Source organism: Equus caballus, chromosome 23 (genome assembly GCF_041296265.1).
Source record: "Equus caballus isolate H_3958 breed thoroughbred chromosome 23, TB-T2T, whole genome shotgun sequence".
In the NCBI taxonomy this organism is placed as follows: Eukaryota; Metazoa; Chordata; class Mammalia; order Perissodactyla; family Equidae; genus Equus; species Equus caballus.
In genome coordinates this window covers 22296457-22319983 of record NC_091706.1, presented here as the reverse complement: position 1 = coordinate 22319983, position 23527 = coordinate 22296457, and the positions used below count along the sequence as shown (strand labels likewise).

The window sequence follows — 23527 nt, the reverse complement described above, 5'->3', positions numbered from 1 at the left end:
GTCCTCCCTTTGCGTGCCCGCATTCCCTCGCTGAGTCTGATGAATCTATCTTGGCCGCAGACACCCAATCCTTTCCCTCCCATGTGAGAGGGTTTACCAGTAATGACAGCTCCTTTCTTTCCCTGTCTTCTCCCTCATCCACAGCTTCACCATCGTCTCTACCCAAAAGGAAGGTACACTTCAAGCCCACCCCTCTCATGTACCCTCCCTCGACTGCAGGAGGTCTCTGTTCAGACAAATCCCTCTATGTATCTTTGCTTCTCTGGCATTGTTTTCTTTATAGCAAGTCTGGTCCTGACTGCCCCTAAGGTCCCCAGGACTCATGATTGTAAAATCCTCCTTTAAAGTCTGAGCAAGATAAGCTCCACCAACAATAGTTTCAGGTGGGGCCGGCCCCATGGTCGAGTGGTTAAGTTTGCACACTCCACTTTGGTGGCCCAGCGTTTCGCCGGTTTGGATCCTGGGCGCGGACATGGCACATTCGTGGACATTCATGTGTGTGTGTGTGTGTGTGTGTGTGCTGATATAGAGAGAAAGGAGAGGGAGGGACGGGAGACAGAGACAAAGTGGAGAGATATCGAAAATGGGTCAATATACTAATGGTTACACCTGGATAAAGGGTATATGGTTGTTTACCATCCATGCAACTTTTCCACAAGTTTATCTTTAAATACATACATTTTAAAAATGGACCGTTGGCTGTTGTCCCAAATTTTGCCTAACCTTTGAGATTTCTGGCTTTGATTCCCGCAGCTGCCATCGCTAGCGTACCCAGACCCCAGAAGTGTGCAATGGTGACTTTAAAACAGTTGTCGCAGGTTCTGTCCCAGGCAAGGAACCCTGGATCCTCTTTGCACATTTAAAGTGTGCTAACACTTCAACAGGGTTTCACAAAATACTGGAAGAGAGCATCCCCCCCCCAAAATTTTTTTTTTTTTAAATTATACATAATATAAAACAAAAACCAAAGGAAAGAACAAAATATTCAACATGTGTACAGCATGAAACCCTTAATTTCTTCCTTATCTGGTGCCACTGGTCGTCCGTCTTCTGGGGTTTTGTGGCGTGAGTTGGTTTGCCGGCACTTCCTCTGCTCTGCTAGTCAGTTACCACTCCTGCACCGGATTTCCGTCTTCAAAAAATCTGTTGACATCTTTTGTCATATCTTCTCCCCTTCTTGTCGTCCTCAAGGGCCTTATTCTTTTTAAATCCTTTACTTGTTTTGGCAGCTTGATTGAAATATAGTTCACCTACTATACAACTTACCCATTTAAAGTGTATACTTCCATGATTTTTAGTATATTCACAGGTGGGTAACCATCACCACAGTCAATTTTAAAACATTTTCATGACTTCAAAAGGAAACTTCATAACCTTTAGCTGTCATGCCCCTGTCCTCTCATGCCCCCAGCCCTAAGCAACCACTAGTCTACTTCCTCTCGCTCTAGATTTCCCTGTTCTGGACATTTCGTATGAATGGAATCATATGAGGTTATTTATGACTGGCCTCTTTCACTTTTGCGTAATGTTGTCAGGGTTTGTGCATATTGTAGCATGTATCAGTACTTTTTATTGCCAAAAAATATTACCTTGTGTGGATATACCGTAATTTATTTACCCATTCGTCAGTTGATGGACGTTTAGGTTGTTTCCGTCTTTTGACCGTCATGAATAATACTGCTATGGACATTTGTGTACAAGTTTTTGTGTGGACATATGTTTTCATTTCTCTTGAGTGTCTAGCTAGAAGTGGAATTTCTAGGTAATATGGTAATTCTGTGTTTAACTTTTGAGGAACTGCCAGACGGTTTTCCAAAACAGCTGCACCATTTTTCATACCCACCAGCAGCATAGAAGGGTTTCAGTTTCTCGGCCTTCTAACACTTGCTATTATCTAACTTTTTGATTCTAGCCATCCTGTGTGTGCAGTGCTATCTCACAGTGCTTTGGATTTGCATTTCCCTGGTGACTAATGATGTGGAGCATCTTTTCATGCAATATTTTACTTTTGGGGAAGGAGAGGAGATAAAAAAGTGTTTGATCTCCTGTGTTTAACTCATCATACAGTAGCTCGTTTGAAATGTATTACAGGAAAAAAACTTTCTTCTAAATCTTTGAAAACACTTGCATGGTGATGTGAAGTCCTTATCACATGTACAGTTTTCTCCTTCTGTGCTCTCTACGTGCTGCAGTCACTGTGTGACTGAGGGACTGCAACACCGTGCACTGCATTTGCTTGGGAAGATTCCTTTCTGCGTGGGGTGGAGGGAGGAGTTAACTCAGTGACTTCTCAGGCTTGACTACAGGGCTGAGCAGAACTGATGGCCAGAGCATCTGAAGCTCAGTGCGTTTCCTCCCCATGGCTCTGTCCATCTGTTTTGGGTCAGTGAGCTCCACAGGTAGTAAATGTCAAAGAAACGTGAGAGCTGTGACATGGGCACAAAGCATACACCTGAGAGACGGATGGCAGGATGTTCCCATGGGCTTTTGCCCCTTAACCGTAGTGTAGGAGACGGGCCGTATCACACGTGCCAGATGATGACTGTGAAAGTGGGGTGAGGGCTACATGGGAAGTTCCACTGCTCCTGTGCATGTTTAAACATTTCTGTAATAGGAAGCTTAAAATAATGAAAGAAGCTGGGTGCCTCCTAAAGAGAGGGAGGGGACGAGAGGATACCTGGCAAGGGGGCTCAGTCCGTCAAGACGAGGGTTTAGCTCTCTCAATAGGGACATTTCAGGAAGTGTAATCGTTGAGGTTAGGAAGGAAACCTCTTTTCATATAACAGGAAAGAAGGAAAGGAGGAACGGGAAAAGGTTTTTGTGAAGCTTTATTGACGGAAAGTTCCTGTCTCATGACTTCTAGTTCCTCTGTGATCAGTGGTCCAGCACATCTACTGAGCAAATGGAGACAGCCTAAATTTGAGGGAAGTGAAGGAGATTTGACATAAATTTGAGTGTCCCTGGAGAGAGAATGGAGTAAGGAAACAGCGGCCTAGGCTCCATTTGTTTTGTTCTCATGTTAGTAAGCATGGGATAATTCTTTGTGGAATGAGTGAGTGATTTCCAGCTAGTGCTGGGGCTGAATTTACTGTGGCATCGGTAGACTCCATTGTGAGACTTAATCCAATAGTGATCAATTAGTTATAGGAAGGCATTTCTGGGAAAGGCAGAGAGATGGGATTTTGCCAGACAGGAAGGATTAAAAGGGATTGGATGGGGCCCATGAGTAGCGGAGCCGTTTAGATGTGGGTTACCTGACAGACCACCACGTCTACCCGGGAGAGGGAGGAAATGTAAACAAGAGCTTGACGGACAGACAAGGAGTAAGTGGGAAAATGAACGGCCTGGAGTTGAAAAGTTAACAAGGGGCATATGAATCAGAAGAATGAGAGACGAGGCCAAAGGGTGGAATGTCCGACTGTAACAATCTGGATGGCTGAAGTGTTCCTGGTGATAAGCTCTGGAGTGTGGCAGTAACTACACTGGAATGGAAGTAAAGGACCCTAAGATGAGATGATGTAGAAACTGAGAGGCTGGTCTTTGGCTGGTCTGTCCACATCGATGGTAGAGCCCTCCATGGCCTCCTCACCTCTTCAAGTCTCCTGCCCTGGGCCCCATCCCCCTCCCAGGACCTCCACAGAATCTGCATTCTTTCTTTGACCTCAAGTTTCAGACATTGTGGGTTCAATGGCATAACTCTGGACAAGAAGATACAAGTGTGGAGTGAGAGAGGCTGTAGTGGACACCGGTTTTGTTTTTGGTTTTGGTTTTAACACCTAGCATTCACAAGTCTTTCTGGGAAAACTACCTCCAGTGCCCTCTGGGATACTCACCCCATTTGTGTAGTGTGTATGTGTGTGTGTGTGCGCGCGTGCGTGTTCGGTTTTGTTACAATAATTACCATTATACTTGTATCTTTTCTAATGTCCTCAAATTCCTTTCCCTTACTCGGAGTCTTATTTCGTTTGTCACCTATATCTTGACCCCCTCTTATTACTTATAGAACAATCATTTTATTCTATTTTTCCCTTTTTCTCCTCCCTTCCATTTTTAAAATCATGTTGTTTTTAGAAAACTAAATTGGTATTTTATTTTTCCACCCTTGTAACCATCTTTATTTTACTTAGACATCTACAACTTAATGTATTTAACGCTCACCATCATAATGCTTTTTGAATTTTGCCCCGGTTGACACTCAGCCAATTTTTGAGTCCCAGTGTGTCTAAGTGGAGTTGCCTTTCCTCCAAACCCCTATTGTAAGGGTGGGTATGTGTGCAGCCCATGGTGAGACCCACATATATCTGTAACCTGGTGCATAGTCTGCGACTCACCTCTGGTTCATGAGCTGCAGGTGTTCTGGGGGAGACCAACCATGGCTCCACCAAGGCCGTGAATATCAGAGGCGGCACTTCCATCCTGATAGGTGAACTGTACACACTAAGGGCAAGATCTTGCATATTCCTATTAAGCATAGATGGAAGGAAGGCGGCAAGATCACCTTCCCCAAAGAGGGGGATGCCATGCCTGATGACCTCCCTGCAGATATTGTTTAGTATTCAAAGAACAGCCCCGTGCCTTTTAGGAAAAAGGCATCAGTGTGCTGTGCAGTGCCTGGATCAGCCTCAAGGTGGTGATGCCTGGATCAGATTGAGGAGGGGGCGGGGGGAACAGGACAGGGTCACCATATGGATGATGAGGCATAAAGCTTTGTTCTACCGGCAAGGTCCTTCTTTCCCCTCTTCATTTTTTCTTCCCTCCTCGCTTACTCCAAGTCATCTTTTCCTTACTCTCAGCTTTATTTTATCCTGGGAGGTAGGTGGCTACCTGGTCAACATTGTTACTACTGGCAGCTGAGGGATGCTGTTGCTCCGCAACAAAACATCATTTGGCAGTCTGAAGAAATACCTACAGAGGGGAACCACTTCCCCCAGGTGCCTTTCCAGTAGGGAAACCTCAATGTAAAGTTTAAAGTATTCTTCCCTAACACATTAATATGACTCACATGACAGATTCTTAAGGCGTGTCTGTGCTGTTCCTAGCCCCTCCCCCACCAGCCCAGGATCCACTGCAGCAATACCCTCCCCCACCCCCCCAAATCCCATTCAGGGTTCACCCACCTGTGGGGTCCTCTGGTCACTGACCTCTAAATCATGATGAAGCCACTGTTTTTTCTTCATTGTTGTTTTATGAATTGCATACCTATTCTTGACCCTCTTCGGATAGAGAACACCTGTCCTCCCTACTCTCTGAAGGATGTAAAACATTCAGTGAGCGGGAGGTGTGGGCTGCTCTACACTTTCGTTAAGGCTAAGCGAAGAGGCAGGAGGCAGAGCCCACCTCCTCAAACTTCATCAGGGAGGAAGTGGGCTTTTGGGGGCACGTGAGATCTCTTGGTCAACAAGAGCTCCAGAGCACCGGTGACCTTTTAGAAGCCAGAGGAAGCAATCAGTAAGAGCTGAACTCACTCCTCCTTTTCCCTAAGCACAAGCCCTGAGTTACCTGAAACCCATGCCCCCAACACAGGACGCAGAAAAGACATCACTATTATTAGAGAATCATTTATTGGGGAGAATTAATATTCTCCACAAGAAGGAATGATTTTGCGGTGGGAAATTTTCCGCTCTCGAAACGCTGGAAAAGCGTTTTCTGTTGACATAGAGACGGGTCCCTAAACAGAGTGCCTTTAGCAGTGGTGAGAACAGCTGGAGGCCCCTGGGCCGGCTTGACGCCTGCAGGTGGAGCTTGGATGGGGCACATGCTCCCTGCGGGGCACAGATAAGGGACGCTTCTGATCCAAGAGCTGATCTTTAAACGCCATGACTTTCTGAGGGTGTCTGTTCTGGTCTCTGATCCGTCTAGAACATGTAGGATAATTCTGGCCAGCAAAGACAACTTCTACGTGGTGGCAGGACTTAGTGTTTGGCACTTTACAGGAGGGAGCCCTGTAGTTGGAAGGATGCCCCTGGACGGGCTCTGCCTGGGCCTGTTCTTCGGCCTTCTGCCAAGTTTTCACAAACTTCCTCAGGGAAGGAAGGGGCTCTTGAGGGCGGGTGACCTCTGCTGCACAACGCTGCCCCAGTTTCTCCACTGGGAACTTCCCAGGGACCGTCCTGGTCTTCTGAGCCGTGGTGGTCCCAGTAACGGCAGCTCTCCCTTTAACCAGGCCTCTGCTCTGTGCAGATGATATGGGGCTGCCCTTTTCCTGGGGATGTTCTTGGTTCTTGCCCTTTGTCCCAGGACGAAGCCATTGAAAAATGTGGTTCATCTTTTTTCTGAGCAGACTTTCAGGAGGAGGCTGTGCCTTCTGTGATGAGGTGTGGGAAGACTTGCTCCCAAGCGTCCCCTCTGATGCTGTGATCTGAGTAGCGAAAGTCTTTCTGGTAGGTTGGGATGTCCCCAACCCTGCATCCCCTCCACCAAGCTCTTCTTTGTTGGGGCCCGGAGGGCTCACTCTCATTGTAGCTGGTGGGAATTTCTTATCCTCGTACCTCTTTAGGTCTTTCTTAGGGACCCAAGGCTCCTGCCGCTGCTGCCTGCTGATCCCACTGTCCTCCAGATGGACATGCAGCACCTGGGAAGCTCCCATGTCCCCAGGGGAGACACCGTGGGCATGAGTCAGTGAGGCCTTGTAAGTCAAGCTCTCTGAGGCAGGGGACCTGTCAGTGTGTTGGCCTTGGACCTGGCTCTGATTCCTCTTCTCTAGTTTCGACTTTAATTCCCTCAACAGATGTTCCTTCAGATCCGATGACTTCGGGTCTTGGGGAGCTTGTCTTTTTGGTGCAGGGCTTTCAATGGTCCCAGTAATTTCTATTTTACTGTGATTCCCACGTCTCATTTGGGAGCTTCCTGGCTTGCTGGTTGTCAACACATTACCAGTTTTTGACTGCAGAGCGTTGAGCTCCTTGGCCCTGAATATGTCCCTGGCCGTGTTGTGCACGGAAAAGGGTTCCGACTTCATCTTTTTGTCCTGTCGCCCTGCTCTTCTATCACTGGGACTCACTCTCTCATCCTTTGTCTCATGTTTGGCACCAGCTTGCCTTGCAGGCAGCTCTGGGGGGCATCTGTTGCCTAGCTGAGTAAATTTCTGACTCGCTTTGCCTGTGATGCCACAGGTGACAGGCAGATGAGTCTGCCTGGCACCCTTACTCCTCTGAACAACCTCTGCAATCTCTTGGTTGATACCAGAGGGTGATTGTCTCGGCACCCCTTGTCCCTGCCTGCCCATAGGTGAAGTAGCAGGGCAAAGACGATCCAGGACCAGGGCTGAATTTGTTGTTTCCGCTTTTTCTTGAAGAGCGGATTTAGAGCTTCCTCTATGGGGCTCGAAGCCCCTGGATTTGGAGTCCACTTCCAAAGTTGGGTTATTTGAGGGGGCGCAGTAGAAATAGGGCAAGGACTGGGATGCAGCATCTTCCAATTTAAACGCCTGTATGGATTCCAGGACCCTGCAGGGAAGGCCCCACTCCATCGTCATACGAAAGCTTTTAATATGGGTTTCCATCATCTGTTGGGCACTGGAATCAATGAAGCAAAGCTCCTGGAAGGTATTCAGGGAGGAGTCCCCACCCACTGAAGGTGGCAGACTCCTCTGTGTTATTTGGGTGCGGGATTTGTCAGAAAGCAGCAATGTCTGCTTGCTAGCATGCCATGAACTGCGCACCGTCCCAGGGAGCCGAGCCTCACTGATTTCCTCAAACTTCTTGCTCAAATGTGCTTTGAGGACATTTTCAAGTTGTTTCTGATCTAGACTTTCCTCCAAGGCCCTTGAATTTTTCCCTGACAGACTTGCCACGTGACTATTTAGGTCTTTCTCAGAGTCATATGCCGGATCCTTATCTGAAGAGCTCTCTGGGTCACTCAACAGGTGAGCTTTTGGGCCGTTCTCTGGGCTATGCCCCTGATCCTTCCCCATCTCCTTCTCTCCCTGAAGCAGTTCTGAACCCCTGTCATGGAAGCTTTTGGATTGGCTCAATCCAACATTTAGATCTTTGTTCACCGAGATCCGTGAGAGTCCACGATTGCTCTCTGACTTAGCTATCTCTGAGAAATCTCTTGGAGGCATCATCAGTGACAGACACTCACGGATCCTGCGGGGCAGGCCCCACCGGTGTTGGATGAGCCTCTTTCGAAGGTGATGTTCCAGTTTCTTCCTCAGCTCATCACTGAGAGGAAACTCTACGGGAAGGGTGGAGATGGAGGCATGGGCCTGGGAGGCCTGATGGTAAGGGAAGTTGGGAGCTGAAGGACAAAATTCCTCCTGAGATCTTTGGACTACAGAGGGCGAACCCCACAAACTTTCCTGTTGCTTCTGCAACACTTTCCATTCCAGTTGTTGAATTTCAGATGAGGTGAGAGACTCTGATTCATCCCGGGGTCTATGGTGACACACTCCACAGATCCTTCTCTGGGGTAGAGGACCAGATGGTAGGATTGGGAGTGAGGATTTAAGGTGGGCCTGGGACTTGACCTGAGTGAGAGGTAGGGGCTGGGATTGGGGCAGGGTTTGAGGCAAGGGTTGGGGCTGGATCTCAGGCAAGGATGGAGGTGGGCGATGGAGAGGTACCGGGGATTCTTGGCCCATGGAGGCATTTGAGATGGTATTGAAAAGGAAGATTGTGGTGCAGTCACTTGAGTCACGGATAGCAGAGGGCAAGGACTCGCTGTGCAGAGATGGGAGACCCCAGAAGAGCTGCGTACATTTTTCCTGTAAATGGTCCTCCAAGATTTTAGGATATGGGGGCTGCCCATGCATGTGCAGCTCCTTTGGTTTGCCTGCACTGCTCCAAAAAGGAAGGGAGAATGCTGAGTCACACTCATCAGCATTTGACTCTAGCATTTTCCGCGAAGGATTTAGTGGGTAGTCTGGCCTAAGTTTTTTTGGAAAAGAACCCTTCTCCTTCTCCTTTTCCCTCCACATCAGGAAATCACTCCTCTTTCGGACTTGTCTCTCCAGGAGTGCCAGGACATGAGGGCTGAGAAATGAGAGGTTACCACGCTCTATAAGGTTAGCTGTAGGGTGTCTCTCCAGAGAGGACTCTGAAGAATGGAGAGCAAGAAACTCTCGATTAAAAGCACATGGTGCCAAGGTGGAAGGTGCTAAGAACAAGTCTTTGGCACAAGCTTGCCACCAGGATAATTCTGAAATTGACAGGCTTGAATGGTCAGTGCCTCTGATTGTTGGGACATAAGTGGACAACCCGCCAGGGCTATCTGGAGATGAGTTCTCTGGAACAGACTTCAGTAAGATGGAAACCGATTTAGATCGAGCCACAGTTAAAGGGTGGTCTGTCGGTGGTGAGACAGACAGGCTTGGTGGTGTGTGATGACAAGCCAGTGAATCAGTGGGATTGATTATCTGGGACAAATTTGGTGAGGGGTTAATATCTTGGGAAAGGGTGCGGTCAAGAGAGAAGATCGTATTCAGAGACAGAGTGGTCTCTGGTTGGAGAATAGGACCCGTTGCCTGGGTGTCATGTGGTGGGAGAGGGGGAAGGGCAAGGGGTTGGGGTGGGCAATGGTCTGCTGGGAATTTGGACTCCAAGGGAGGAGAAGGCTCTGGTGGCATAGAGTGACCCGGTGGTGAGGGTGAAAGAAAGCCAGCTAAGGGTGTCGTCGGGTTAGGTGAGAGAACGGAGGGGGGCGGTGGGGAAGGGTCAGGTGGAGGGGATGGTGTTAGGTCTCCTGGAGGGACTTCTGAGAAGGCAGAGGACAGAGTGAATGATGACTCAGTCCCAGAAGCTGTGGAAGCCATAGAGGACACAGAGGCGGTATCATCTTCCAGGTCCTCCAGGAGCCGATTGATCTCAGCAGTTGTGCTATTACACACCTCACAGGAGGGGTCTGGGCATAATAGTTGACGAAAGCGGGTGGTATCGAGAGGCCGGCCTAGGGGCCTGCGGGAGACAGGAAGTAGAAAACTGTAGCCAGGACCAGAACAAGGAAAGGAGGACCTGCTGGCCTGTCAGGGGAGGGGCCACCTGAAGCCTGCTGCCCCTTCACAATGCCCCACATCTATGACTTCACCATACACTCAGCAGCCCTCACCCCAAGGCCTTCATTCACATACCCGTTCCTATGGCAAACCCCTCCCATGACTACTGCAGGCTGTACTGAATCCCTGGAATTGCAGAGAACATGTTAAAGAGGGATCAGGAAAGAAAAGACTAGTCACCTTTTCAGAATAGAAATTAGCCTCCTTTTCTCCTCTCTTTCCCTCTGGTAATTTCTCCAACCTGGGAAATCAGAAGAGTGAATTAAACATGTAATAAAGGTAGAAGCATAGGTGTTACACAGGAGTCCCTTTAGGGGAGACCCTTGGGATATTAACGGGATGTTAACTCTGAAAGCCCCAAGAATCAGTAGATGTGGTCAAACGGTCAATGATAATATTAATAAGGTTCACATGTGTTTGTTGCTTCGTTTATAAAGCACTGTCACATACATTATCCCATGGGATGTTCAAAACCACCATGTGAGGAACATAGGTCAATGGTTACCTCAAAGAGGAGTCTGATCATCCAGGAAGTCAACGCAGTCTCTCAAGGTCAGGAGACAGAAGTTCTGACTCTTGACGTCTCCCACGGCCACGCACTGGGCAACACCCATTGTCCAGGCCCATCACTGCTTCATGCCCAGAGCTGGGCAGAGCAGGAGTCTGAGAAATGTCTCGGGTTCTGACTACCTTCCCATGAGCCTTTCCTCTGAGGCCTCTCTTTTCTGAGAGGGACTCTATCGAGCGACTGACATCCTCAGAGACCATGGACCTGGGACCTCATGGAGAGGACAGGAAGGGTCACCCTTGGAGAGCTCAGGTGGGATAGCTGGAACCTTACCACTTGATGTTCCACCTTTTCTTCTCCTCTTGGCTCTGCCCTGACGCTGAGAACAAAAAGCAAAGAATGAGGAGCGAGGACTTAGTTGTCTTGCTCCTCTCTCTAGGAAACTCAGATATTCATCCAAGATTCATGTCACTCTCTATTTTTATTGCTAGCACTTTGTGTTCTTTCCCTTTCTGAATTTCTAAAGGTGATAAGATACTTTCAATTTTTCCTTCTTTGAAAAACTCGAAGGAGGATTTTTGGCTAGAGTCCACACTTGATCTTCTCAGTCAGAAGTCCTCTGCTCAAGGAGGGCATAGACTCTGAGGCCCACAGTCACATCTGTGCTTCCTCAGATAGGCCCCTGTATCCTGGGACAGAGCTCACACTCCAGTGTCTGCTCAGAGGCTCAGCACTGCTCTCCTGATCTGCCCAACACAAAGGACGGTTTGGTCGAACGACGCCCGACATGGGAACGTGACTCATGATCCAGTGTTGGGAACAGTGTCCTCCTACACAGATCCCAAACTCTCTAAATAACCTAATGCAGGGCCGTGAAGTCACTGATGGGATTTTATCCAGGAATCCTCCACCACACCCAGATGGTCTGTGAGTTTTAAATGGGAAACAGTCCCAGCTGAAGCCCTAGTCCTGCCTGGCCTATTCCCCTAGAAGGATGACGTTCTATCCTCTATTCAGACTTGCCACCTTAGGAGTCTCTCTGGACCAACTCATTTAAAAATGGGGGACTAGAAATGGAAACAACAATAAAAAATCCCTGTTGGTGGCTTGCCCAGGGATCCTTACCTTTTGGTAGATTTTGGTTTTCCAGAAGGTTGGTAAAGATGGAATCCCCACCAGGAAGCACAGGAACAGAAGAAGCAAGCACAACCCACACACGATGGTGAGGTTGTGGTCGCTATCTAAGAATGTTGAGCAGATGCTCAAAAACAACTCAATATGGCTATTCAGAAATGAGAGAACATTCCATTGACTGAACTCCATTTTCTGAATCGCAAGGCTGCCTGAGGCAACTGAGCTCTGAGAGTGTCCGCACTTGCCTATAATCCCAGGCCTGCATCACAGAGCACTCAAGAGTCACAAAGGGTTTCAGAGGGTGGGGGAGGGGACATGCAGAGGGTGTGCCCATGGCCCCTTCCCTCCACCAGCCCAGCTGAGCTCTCCATCCATCCTGGGCCCTCCCCTGCCATCCTATTTTCCAACTCTGTCCGTTCATCACATCATACAATTACATTAATGAAATTTTCTGCCTGTTCCATCTGTACTCCAGATATTACCCGGGCCCCCTTTACTGTTTGGAGAGCTTGACTTTGGTTTCACCAATTCCACTGCCTCGAAAGTCTGAAATGCTCCCTGGAATTTTTGCTTGTACTCAGACATTTACACTCAGCATCATATATGTCCTCAAATCCATCTTTCCCTTAGAATGTTTTTGCCTTACATGAACCCTGATATAGAACTTAAAGTTCTTCTTTACTCATTGAGTTTTGTGAATGTTGAATAACAAATTTTAGTTTTTTGCTTCAGTCAGCCTTTACCGTCTTCAGCCAGTGGGGCTGACTCAAATAATTGAAATGAAGAATTCATTATTCAACATTCACAAGACTAAAATCAGTACAGGCATACATCACTTAATGAAAGGGAGATGTTTTGATAAATGCATCATTAGGCAATTTCATTGCTGTGTGAACATCACACAGTGTACTTACACAAACCTAGGTGGTAGAGCCTACTACACACCTAGGCTATGTGGTGCTACCCGTATGGGACCACTGTCACATACGTGGTCCATCAGTGACCGAAACATCGTTAATATTGTTACGTGGTGCGTGACTGTGGTGGATGACAATGACACAATGGAGTACCATTTTCAAGGCTTCTAAAATGTAGCTGGGAGGCCATTAAGGAAGTTAATCTCCAAGGTGAGAACCACTGCTGTACTTAAAGCTCAGTTCTCAGCATATCACCCCTTTGCCCAATACCCTTGATGGCCTTCCTGCCAACAACCACATGAGTGCCTGTGTGTGTGTGTGTGTGTGTGTGTGTGTTTGCGCGCGCACGCGCCCTTCTATCCAAGGCCTTCTGCAGTCAAGCACCAGCTCATGTGTCCCCACGCAGGGAGGTGTGTTCCACAGTCATCCTAATGGGTTACCTGCTCTTCCCTCTGCTCTCCTGCCGCCTCTCTCTGTTAATGTTGGTTCCTCTGCTAGAAATACCCACCTCCTCCCTCTCCTTGTAGAAACCTTACTCATTCTTTAAGGCACACTTAAAAATTAATATTTATCTAAGGAATCCATACTTGTGCCTTTAAAACCAAATAGTACTGAAGGCTTTATAAAGAAGCGTGACGGGCCCTCCCCAACCTCACAACCCCAGTCCTTTCTATCCCCCCACTTCCATTCCCCGTGGAAACCACTTTAGCCATTTCTATCGTAGCTGTTCTTGTGTTTACCTCCATTTATATAACTGGTAGGCAAATACTTGTATTTAAAAGTAATTTTAAAATATTAGATACTAACTTCTTGCCGTGGTAGATAAAATGTGAGTAGGTAAAATTGCAGGTGGATGAAATTTGGTCGACACCTCCTTCCCCTCTTCTCTCTTCTCAGTCTGTCCTCACTTAAATCTTTATTCATGCAAAGTTCATCTTGGCGTGGAAGGTGACCCCTTTCCTGGAACGTGTTCAGAGACTGCTCCTCCCCTGCTCCCACAGAGCTGTGTATCTCTCTTAGTGCACTGTTCCCCTTGCCCTTCCACGTTGGAGTTATCTATAGAACAGGTCACACAACTGTGGTCTTTACTGCTGTGTGCCCGATATTGGTAAACCCTGCTCTTCTTCCCTGTCCCTCGCCATCTCTATACCTCTCTGCTTTGCCGGTCTCTGGGTGGGGGGAAACCAAAGTGGGTACTTCACGTGTGCCCTGAAAGGCTGGGACGCTGGTCGTTCACTCTGCTCTCTCTTTCCCTGAAAGGAGAGCTCTTTCTAGCTGAGGAGTTCCCTCTTAGCACTGAGTAATGCCAGCTTAAAGGACGGGGTGATGCAGGCAAAATGAAGCTGTTCTTCTTTCTCTTTATGTGTGGTTATTCTCACATTTTTTGTTCTGCTATGTTGCTAAAGTTTCTTAAGGGGGCTTTAGAGCTCTCCCAGAACTCTTTTTGACCATGGGTAGGTAGCAGTCTAATTGTTGATCTTTCTTGGAGGACAGAGGCTAAGATCTCCTACTCCCCCATCTTGGTGACATCACTCACTAACACATCGTTCAGGATTTTTCATTTATATTCATGAGGGATAGTGGTCTTGTCTTTGCATGTGATGTCTTCACTTGCCGTTGAAATCAAGGTAACTCTGGCCTAATAGAATGATGTGAGACCAGCTCTCTCCTTCGATATTTTCTGAAATAGATGGTGAGAGATTGGGATTATTTTCTCCATTAATAGTCAATGGAATTCACCAGTTGAGTCATCCGAATCTGGGCTTTTCTTCCCTGAAAGGGTTTTAATTACTAATTTAATTTTCCTGTTGGTTACAGATCTATGGAGATTTTCTATTTCTGTTTGAGTCAGTTTTGGAAATTTGGATCTAAGAATTTGCCAATATCTTATAAATTGTCTAATTTGTGGCATAAAGTTGTTCATAATATGCTCTTATGATCCTTTAATTTCTCTGTGGGTGGCCCTTTATAATTTCTGATTTTCTTAAATTCTATCTTCTCTCTTCCTTGGGGATGCTAGCTAAGGGATTGTCAACTTTATCTGGTAAACAGCCAATTTCTGGTTTTATTGATCTTTGTGTTTTGTATTTCACAGGCATGTGTTCTAATCTTTTGTATTTCCTTTCTTTTGCTTGTTTTCAGTTTGGTTTATTTTCCTTTCTTTCCTTTCTTAGGGTAGGAACTTAAATTATTGATTTGAGACTTTCCTCTCTTCCACTATAGGTGTTTAATACTATAAATTTCTCTCTAAGTACTGCTTTAGGCACATCCCGTAGACTTTGATATTGTATTTTTTAAATTTTCATTCACTTCAAAGTACTTTCAAATTTTGTTCCCAGTTTATTCTTTGACTCATGTGTTATTCAGCTGGGTGTCATTTAAGTTCCAAATGTTTGTGGATATCCCAGATATAGTCCATTCTTGATAGCTCACATTCCATTGTGGTTGGAGAACATATTTTATATTATTTCATTCTTGCTAAATCTGTTGAATTTATTTTATGGCTGAGTACACGGTCTATCCTGGAGCATGTTCCATGTGCTATTGAAAAGAATGTGTATTTGGTAGTCATTGAGTGCAGTGATCTATACACGTCACTTAATTTAATTCGGTTGATAGTGCTGTTCAAGTCTTTTATAACCTTGCTGATTGTCTTTCCTCTTTTTAATCCATTATGGACAGGAGGCAGTTGAAATTTCCAAGTATTGTTGTTGAATTGTCTCTTTCTCCTTTCATTTCTGTCAAGTTTTACTTCACGTATCTTGAAGCTCTGTAGTTACATTTGTAAGCATTGATAATTTTTATATCTTTCTGATGTATGGACATTTTGTCATTTGGATATGTGCCTCTTTGCTTCCAATAATATTTCTTGTTTTAAAATCTACATTGTCCAGTATTAATACAACCCTCTAGCAATCTTTTGGTAACTATTTGTATGATATGTCTTTTCCATCCTTCTAGTTTCAACGTCTGTTTGTCTTTGAATCTAAGATGTGTCTTTTGTAGATCACATAGAGTTGGATCTTGCTTTATTATTCATTTTCCCAATCTCTGTCTTCTAATGGGTTTTTTTAGACCATTCACATTTAGTGCAGTTATTGATAGGATCAGAGTTACATTTACCATTTTGCTATTTGTTTTCTATGTCTTCAGGCTTCTTTGTTCTCTGTCCTTCCTTTATTAACTTCTTTTGTGCTAAATAAATCTTTCAGGACATCATTTTAATTCCTCTATTGAATATTTTTTACTGTTTTTGAGCTATTTTCCTAGTGTCTGTGCTAGGGATTCCAATATGCATTTTAACTCACTATGGTCTATTTCAAACGAATATTAACTTAATTCCTATGAAATATGGAATGTTTCCTCCAATGTAACTCTATTACTTTCCCCTCTTGTGCTATTATTTTTATATATATTATATCTATGTATGTTACAAAACCAATACTACAGTGTTACAATTATTTCTTTGTACAATCTCGTGTCTTTTAAAGAATTTAACAGAAGAAATGAGAAAATATATTTATAGATTTTTTTTTAAAACCCAGAAATTTATTACTTCTGGCTCTCTTAATTTCTTCCAGCTGATTCGAGGTACTGTCTGATGTCATTTTCCTCCAGCCCAAAGAATTTCCTTTAGTATTTCTCACAATTCAGTTCTGATATCAAGAAATTCTTCCAGTCTTTTTAAATTTAAGAATGTCCTTATTTTACCTTTATACTTAGTGGATAGTCTTGCCGGATAAAAAAATTCTTCGTTACCATGTTTTCTTTCAGTATTTTGAATATGCCATTTCTCTGCCTTCTAGGGTCTCTTTTCTCTGATGAGCAGTTAGATATTATTTACGTTGATGCTCTCCTGTACATGTTCAGTTGTTTTGCTCTTTCTTCTTTTAAGATTTTCTCTTTGTGTGTGGCTTCCAACAGTTTGACTATGATGTGTCCAGGTAAAACTATATCTTTGTATTTATCCTACTTGGAGTCCAGTAAGCTTCTTGGATGTGTAAATTAACATTGTTTCATCAACTTTGGGAAGTTTGGGACATTATTTCTTCAAAAAATTACAAGAACTATTAGATCCCCAATTTGAGGAGGTGTATTAGATGAGATTTGGGACATTTACTGGGAAAGTCCGGGAACCTGGAAATTGGAATGATTACATGTATTTGGATTCAGATATAGCTGAACTCGTTGGGCACAATGAGTCTCCCTTGATTTCATAAGCAGTTGTTTCTCCCTGTGTGAGGCTGTTCCTTCGTTGCTGGTATTCAACTATACGATGAATCTCAAAATCATTATCCTGAGTGAAAAAAAAAAGCCACACAAAAATACACTGTATGATTCCTTTTGCATGAAACCCTAAAAGGATAAAGCTAATCTAATATTGACAGGCATAGAGAGAAACAGTTCCCAGATGGAGGTGTCTGAACAGTTTGAAAAGTGATCCAATATACTGGGGCTCTCAATGGATTGCCTCAATTACTCACTCAGATAAGGTGTGAATACAAGAATATCTTCAAGAGGGACATTATGTTCCTCAATATTTTATCAAATGATCACTACCCATATGAGGGTGAATGCCAGGTAAGTACACCTCCCCCAATTACTGCTAGGATGGACTCAGTGTGAGGTCAAGATTAAGGTGAAGAAATTGTATTCCTTCACTTACGTGGATTTACCGAGCATCCAGGAAGCCCAAAGTTATTATCAGAGGAGAGGGATATGGTCAAACATATACTCCTGCTTGGTCAGAACAGATATTCTATACTCTGTGCACTTTGCCTGGCAGGTGTACACTTGCCTCTGCACAGCTTTGAGGCTTATTAGACAGTTCAAGTTTGTTCTACCTGCCACACTCTCTGCAATTTTAAGGCCTTTAAGGTATACTAAAAGTCACTGCTTTGAGGAGCTTAGAAAAAGAAGTGAAGAGTAACTGAATTCTGACAGTGTCTCTCTCACTTCTCTCTCTCTCTCTCTCAATCCGAAGGGGTGAGCCTAGTATAAGTTACCCCTGAAAGAGGATACACACTATCCTCAGGCCCTGTCCGAACTTGCTTACTGGCTCCAGGCCCATAATGGGAATAAAAAACCAGCTATGTTCAGAGTAAAACTGCAAGAAATCCAGAAATTAGAAAACCAAACCCACAAAAGGAGCTCAAGATCTTGCCCAACAAAGCAGAAACCAGGTAGCACATAAGGGGGTGGATCCTTATCATATTAGATTAGGAAGGATGAATTATGTTTGGATAGGCTCAAATTAATCAATATGAGCATACTCCGTGTGGACTCAGGAGCAGCCCATGTTGCATTTCATACCAATGAAATATGTATTTTCTCTAATGGGATACTGACAAATGTTTTTTAAAACTCTTAGAGTGTTTCTCATGTGCAGCCATCTTTTGTGGTGACATGAAGGGATCGGTGGTGGTGGCTCTTGGATCATGAAGTTCATTGAAATGAAACAGATGGGTATTCTACTGAGATGCTTCCTGAGATCTATATCTATATGCATGTGAAATTCTGGATCTTGTGGGCCAAAAACGAACACAAATCACCACAACAGGGATTCAGATTCTCTTTCTAAATCCTTGATATATCCTACTTTATAGACAGGAGGCTTTGACTAAAGGGAAGGCTGGGTCCCTTTGACAAAATTCCTCATAACTTGGTCACAAGAATATACAATTAAACATTCCCCAAAAGTCCCCAAGGGAGACCTGTGGCCACATACCCATCAACTCTCCTTCAAACTGGGTTTCCAGTGTATGGTGGCATCATTGGAAATTATGGCTGCTACAATTGCAGTCTCACTTAGGGGTGGTTCTGAAACGTGTGGTGAAAAAAATCTTCCCAGTGGGTAGAGTTCAAGGAGGTATATTTAGTTCACTTTGTGAAGAACTGACATGTGCTTGAGTTTCGATTTATACTGATTTATGTCCAGTAGCTCAGTGAGTTGACAGGTAGTAGGGGGCTAAACAAGAATAAGAGTGGAAAATTGGTGACAAAAAGGTCTAGAAGAGACATATGTGGATGGAATTCTAAGAATAGGTATTGAATGGGGTTTATAAATGCTTAACGGAGGATAGGATATCAGAGGGAAGAGAACAAGTGAGGTGTTGGGTATTTATTCCTTTGGCTCTCCGTGCTGAGCCATGTAATGGGCATTCACAATGTTTCTCTTCCTAAGACCACAGCTCTCATAAGGGTGGCCTCTTGTGCTAAGTTCTGATAACGTTACCTACTCTCACTGCAGCCCTGGGGGTGATAATAACTCTCTACCAACACTAGTTACAGGATGCTTCACTAACCCTACCCACATTTTTAGAGCCCTATTTATTAGACTCTCCTCAAGTGTCCCATGGTTTCTTGACAACTGACACCTGTTTCTCGAGGGGACCCTGACTAATAGGCCCCACAACAACCCTGATCATAAGCTCCATGGGGGTAGGGAATTTACTCTCTTTTATTTGATGTTGCTATCCCAGCACCTAGAATGATGTTGATTGTACAGTCAGTTTTCAATAAATGTTTGTTAAGTGACATATGTTGTGACCACTTTCTCTCCTTCGTGATCTTTATGTGAAAGTCTATTATGATTGATTTAATATAGTTTAACCAGCATTCTTGTGCTTTTATCTGTAATTTGCTAAAGAATGACAAAGAATTATAAAGGTCAGCGAAAAGCAAGCAAACTTGTCGCTATGTGCATGGAAATCCAAGATATTTAACACAAAAATTTATGAAACAATAAGAGAAATCAGCAAGAAGCAATGTTAATGTATGAAACCCAACAGATTTCCTATAAACATCCACCCCTGGAGCACCTGTGCAGACCCTCAGTAGAATCTGCACACTGGGCCCCAGGCGCGCCAGGATGGGGCTCAGGGGTTGGTGGGTCCGGCGGCTGTAAAGGAACAGGGTGGAGGTTAGGTCCCAGGTTGAAAAATTGTAAAATTATAATTTTACAGCTATGTAATTTAACTACTTCAGTCGTCATGTCTTTTTCTTTTTACAAAGTCAATTTTCCTACATAACTCCCAATTTTTTTCACACCATCTAAGTAATATTTTAATATTTTCCATATCCAATCCGTATTCAAATTTCCCCGACTACCTCCAAATGACTTATGAAAACAAAAAATGCTGTTTTAATCGGGAGCCAATAGCGGACTACACTTTGCCTTTGACAGCAGAGTTCAGGCTTAACCCTTAACCTCTTCGGGCTCGGAGGACCCTGGGCAGGAGAGATTTAAGAACACCATCCTCCCGCTTTCGCGGAAAGGCCAAGAGTGACTTGAAATGTAGACGCGGAAGCCTAGGGGAAATGTAGTTTTAAATAGGTGAGGTTCACCGCCTGGACTCTGGGAAGGGGACGCCACGCTCCTTCTGCGCATGTGCAGCCGTAGCCTCCTCGTTCGTCTTCTCAGGACTCCAGAGAACCGTTGGGGAACTTTGGGGTGTGCTCGGAAAAGGCAGGGTGCGCACCTAGGGCGAGGGACTAGCTGGGAAGGGTGTGCCGGTGCTTGGGGATGGGAGCAGGAAGTGTCTGAGACCTCGTCGCCCCCCGCGGCGGCGTATAAACCCGGGCGGGCCGCCAGAGCGGGTAAGGCCGATGGGGGAGACCCCGGCCCTCGGGCTCCCGGGGCGCAGGTGTTCGGGGCGGTCCTGGGTGCCCGAGGATCGTGTGACCGGCCCGCCTGCAGCCCGACCGGAGAGAAGCCCGTGTCGGCGGCGGTGGGTGCGGGAGGGAGGAGTGCGTTTATCAGGCGGACGGTGACCGTGGGTCTGCGGTGGAGCCCGAGCTCTGGAGCACTACAGGCCCGGTCAGTGCGAGCTCTGTCACCTGTAAGCAGGGGCGACAGAAGGAACCTGGGCGAGAGTCAGGGTTCTCATCTATAAATACTAATAATTGTTTCACGGCGACGTTTGGAAACATAGATCACTATTTTAGACAAGTGCCAGGTCGGAAGCCTTAAGTAAGTGACAACTGCTGTTATAGTTAGAGGACGCTTTGTTGTTTTACTGGATAGTTTAATGGACCCTGACAACCACTTCACCAGAAACCGAGGCTCGGCTCGGTGGCCCGATGTGCTCGAGTCAGGAGCTCCCAGCCAGGGAATTTGGATTCGAGGGCAGGTGTGCTTCGCTTCAGTCTCAGGCTTTGTCTGATGTCACACCTGCCCAAGACTGGCATTACAGCCTTCACAGCACTTAGGAACGTGGCCTGTCCCTGCGTCCCCAGGGATGTTAAGGAAAGGATGTGGATGGAATCCCACCGTGTGTCACATGTATCCTGGGATTTCTAGTGTCACTTCAGGTCCCTTGGGTCAGACAGAGGCGTCTGGCCCCCTCTGCATCGTCAGGCTTTCTGTCCTTGAAGTCTAATGTTATAATGAATTCCAAGAGTCAGGCTTTTTGCCCCTGAAATGAATTTATTTCTCAGATCCATGTCCCAGTTGCCTTGAAACAAACCAGCCCTTGTGAGGCGGGAAGCAGGGGCCCTCTGTGAGGGAGTCTTAGCTGGAAGAGAGCGTCCCTCTGACCTTAGACCTCTCTCCAGAGCTTCAGAGCAGAGACAAGAGCCCAGAAAGGAGCAGATGCTAGATTTGCAAGATCAGAAGCAGGTCTTGATCCCCCTGCCCAGAATGAACCAGACTTGATGATGATGCCACCTTCAGGAGCCACCACACTGTGTGACAGTGGGGCATCTGGGCCGTCCCTGGGAAGAAGAGGTGAGCTGGGGTGGCCCAGGGGCAGGCTGCTCAGGAAAGGCTGCTTTGTTGGAGAGCCGTGAGGGCAAGGTCTGGGGGTAAGGGACAACCAGGCAGAGGGAGGAAGTTCTGTCTCCAGTCCCCTTAAATGGCCCCCGCTCTTTACAGATGCGCTGCTGTCACACATGTCCACCACCACATGTGACATTAGTGACGTTATCCTGATGTCACAGGATCCAAGAATGATGATCTGTGAAGAGTTTTCCAAGGTCACCTACTTCTAACTCTTGAAAGATTTAAAGACATTGGGCCTGAAAATTTCAGTGACTTGTCCAGGGAAACGCAGTTTGTGACAGTTCACTCTCTCACAGGTAAGTTACCAACAGCATCTATCGAAAGGGCCTTTTGAGAAATACTTCCCAGCTGAAATGAACAGTTAAAAATTCCTGCCTTAAATCACCCCATCTCTTTTACTAGGCTTTCCGTGGATTGTGTATACCTGGGGTTAAATAATATTACTGAGAAAAATAGATAAATGATGCATACTGAGTTATTTTTCTGCTAAGTTAACTTTAATGAAGGAATAGTGTCTTGTCGTTTGGCGTACTTTAATTCAACTAATCGGCTGTTTTGATTTCTTTCTGTTATTCAGAAGGACGCATGCGTTATTGTTAAATCAATCGAGTAAAGTTTGTGTTCACTCAGTAAAAAGCTGCAGATTTCAGCTCCATGGTCATTTCAGAATCACACAAAGACAGGTGTTGCTGCCTGTCCATGATCCTTCTTGTGCCTTTTCAAGGCCCAGAGGGCCCTGTGCCTATGGGGAGGATGATCCCCAACTGGGGTGCTGAGATTTGAGGAGGTGAATCTAAGAGCTGTAAGACAGCTAAATCTCAGGACCCCTGTCTCCTTTCTGTCCCCTCAGCTGAACCACAGTCCTCTGTACTCGCCCAGGAGCCCCAGAGAGTGAACATCCCTCAGGTGAGCTCTTTATTCATTCCCCGCTTTATATTGTAATGGATTTATAAGGTTCAGCAGGATCCATGCATTAAAGGAAAAGGAGAAGTAGAAATAGTAGAAATCAAGTCAGTGTTGAGGAATAATATACCGTGTTTTACTATTAATGGTGATGTTGGCTGTTAGCTTTGAGTGGGTAACCTTGTCAGGGGAAGTAGTTTCCCACTAAGCTACCTGTTTCAATCTCTTTACTTGTGATCGGGCTATTCAGATTCTCTGTTTCTTCTTGATTCAGTTTTGGGAAGTTGTATGAGTCTTTAGAATTTATCTGTTTCTTCTAGATTGTCCAGTTTGTTGCTATATAGTTTTTCATAGTATTCTCTTATAATCCTTTATATTTCTGTGGTATCTGTTGTAATTTCTCCTCTTTCATTTCTAATTTTATTTATTTGAGCCTTCTCTCTTTTTTTCTTAGAGAGTCAGGCTAAGGGTTTGTCAATTTTGCATACCTTCTCAAAGAACCAGTTCTTTGTTTCACTGATCTTTTCTGCTGGTTTTTTTTTTTTTTTTTTTTTGGTTTCAATTTCATTTATTTCTGCTCTGATTTTTATTATTTCCCTCCTTCGGCTGACTTTGGGCTTTGTTGGTTCTTCATTTTCTAACTGTATTTTAAGATTGCCTATTTGAGATCTTTCTTGTTTTTTAAGCTGGGCCTGTATTGCTATGAATTTCCCTCATAGGACCACTTTTTCTGCATCCCATATGAGTTGGTGTGGTGTATTTTCATTTTCATTTGTCTCCAGATATTTTTTGATTTCTCTTTTAATTTCTTCAATGATCCCTTGGTTGTTCAGTAGCATGTTGTGTAGTCTCCACATATTTGTCACTTTCCCAGCTTTTTTCCTGTAGCTGATTTCTGGTCTCATAGCATTTTGGTCAGAAAAGATGCTTGATGTGATTTCCATCTTCTTAAATTTATTGAGGCCTGTCTTGTTTCAAAACATATGGTCTGTCCTTAGAATGCTCCATGTGCACTTGAGAAGAATGTGTATTCTGCTATTTTTGGATAGAATGATCGAAAAATATATGTATTAAGTCCATCTCGTCTAGTTTTTCATTTAATTCCACTATTTCCTTGTTAACTTTCTGTCTGGATGATCTATCCATTGATGTAAGTAGAGTGTTGGGGCCCCCTACTATGTTGTTGTTAATATCTCTTTTTAGGTCTGTTAATAGTTGCTTTATGTACTTTGGTACTCCTTTGTTGGGGACACGTATATTTATAAGTGTTATGTCTTCTTGTTGGAGCGTCC

The 23527-nt window shown here is 45.1% G+C and overlaps 1 protein-coding gene and 1 long non-coding RNA gene across 3 annotated transcripts in view; one reads left to right on the top strand and one right to left on the bottom strand.

Annotated features, from left to right (window-relative positions):
- The window catches only part of LOC102147588 (uncharacterized), a 452754-nt gene that overhangs the window by 16950 nt on the left and 412277 nt on the right, over window positions 1–23527 (top strand). The window contains exons 5-6 of the long non-coding RNA XR_011431371.1: window positions 21426–21628; window positions 22183–22238. This is a non-coding gene — a long non-coding RNA (uncharacterized lncRNA). The remainder of the gene's footprint in view (window positions 1–21425; window positions 21629–22182; window positions 22239–23527) is intronic.
- LOC138920332 (spermatogenesis-associated protein 31D4-like) lies at window positions 5543–11916 on the bottom strand. 2 transcript variants are annotated; one of them, XM_070248410.1, is made up of 4 exons: window positions 11625–11916; window positions 10833–10878; window positions 10172–10232; window positions 5543–9893 (listed from the first exon to the last, which is right to left on the bottom strand). In XM_070248410.1, exons 1-4 carry the CDS (start codon window positions 11820–11822, stop codon window positions 5684–5686), a joined length of 4515 nt encoding a protein of 1504 aa, XP_070104511.1. In that variant the 5' UTR covers window positions 11823–11916; the 3' UTR covers window positions 5543–5683. The 2 variants fall into 2 exon arrangements, with proteins under 2 accessions (XP_070104511.1, XP_070104512.1); XM_070248411.1 differs by having other exon boundaries at window positions 10497–10878; window positions 11625–11859.

Coding starts and splice junctions, on each gene's coding strand:
- LOC138920332 (XM_070248410.1), bottom strand. CDS start 11,822: ATGGAGTTCAGTCAATGGAATGTTCTCTCATTTCTGAATAGCCATATT. Junction 10,879..11,624: donor AAACCAAAATCTACCAAAAG/GTAAGGATCCCT, acceptor TTTTGTTCTCAG/CGTCAGGGCAGAGCCAAGAG. Junction 9,894..10,171: donor CTAATTTCTATTCTGAAAAG/GTGACTAGTCTT, acceptor TGTCTCCCGCAG/GCCCCTAGGCCGGCCTCTCG.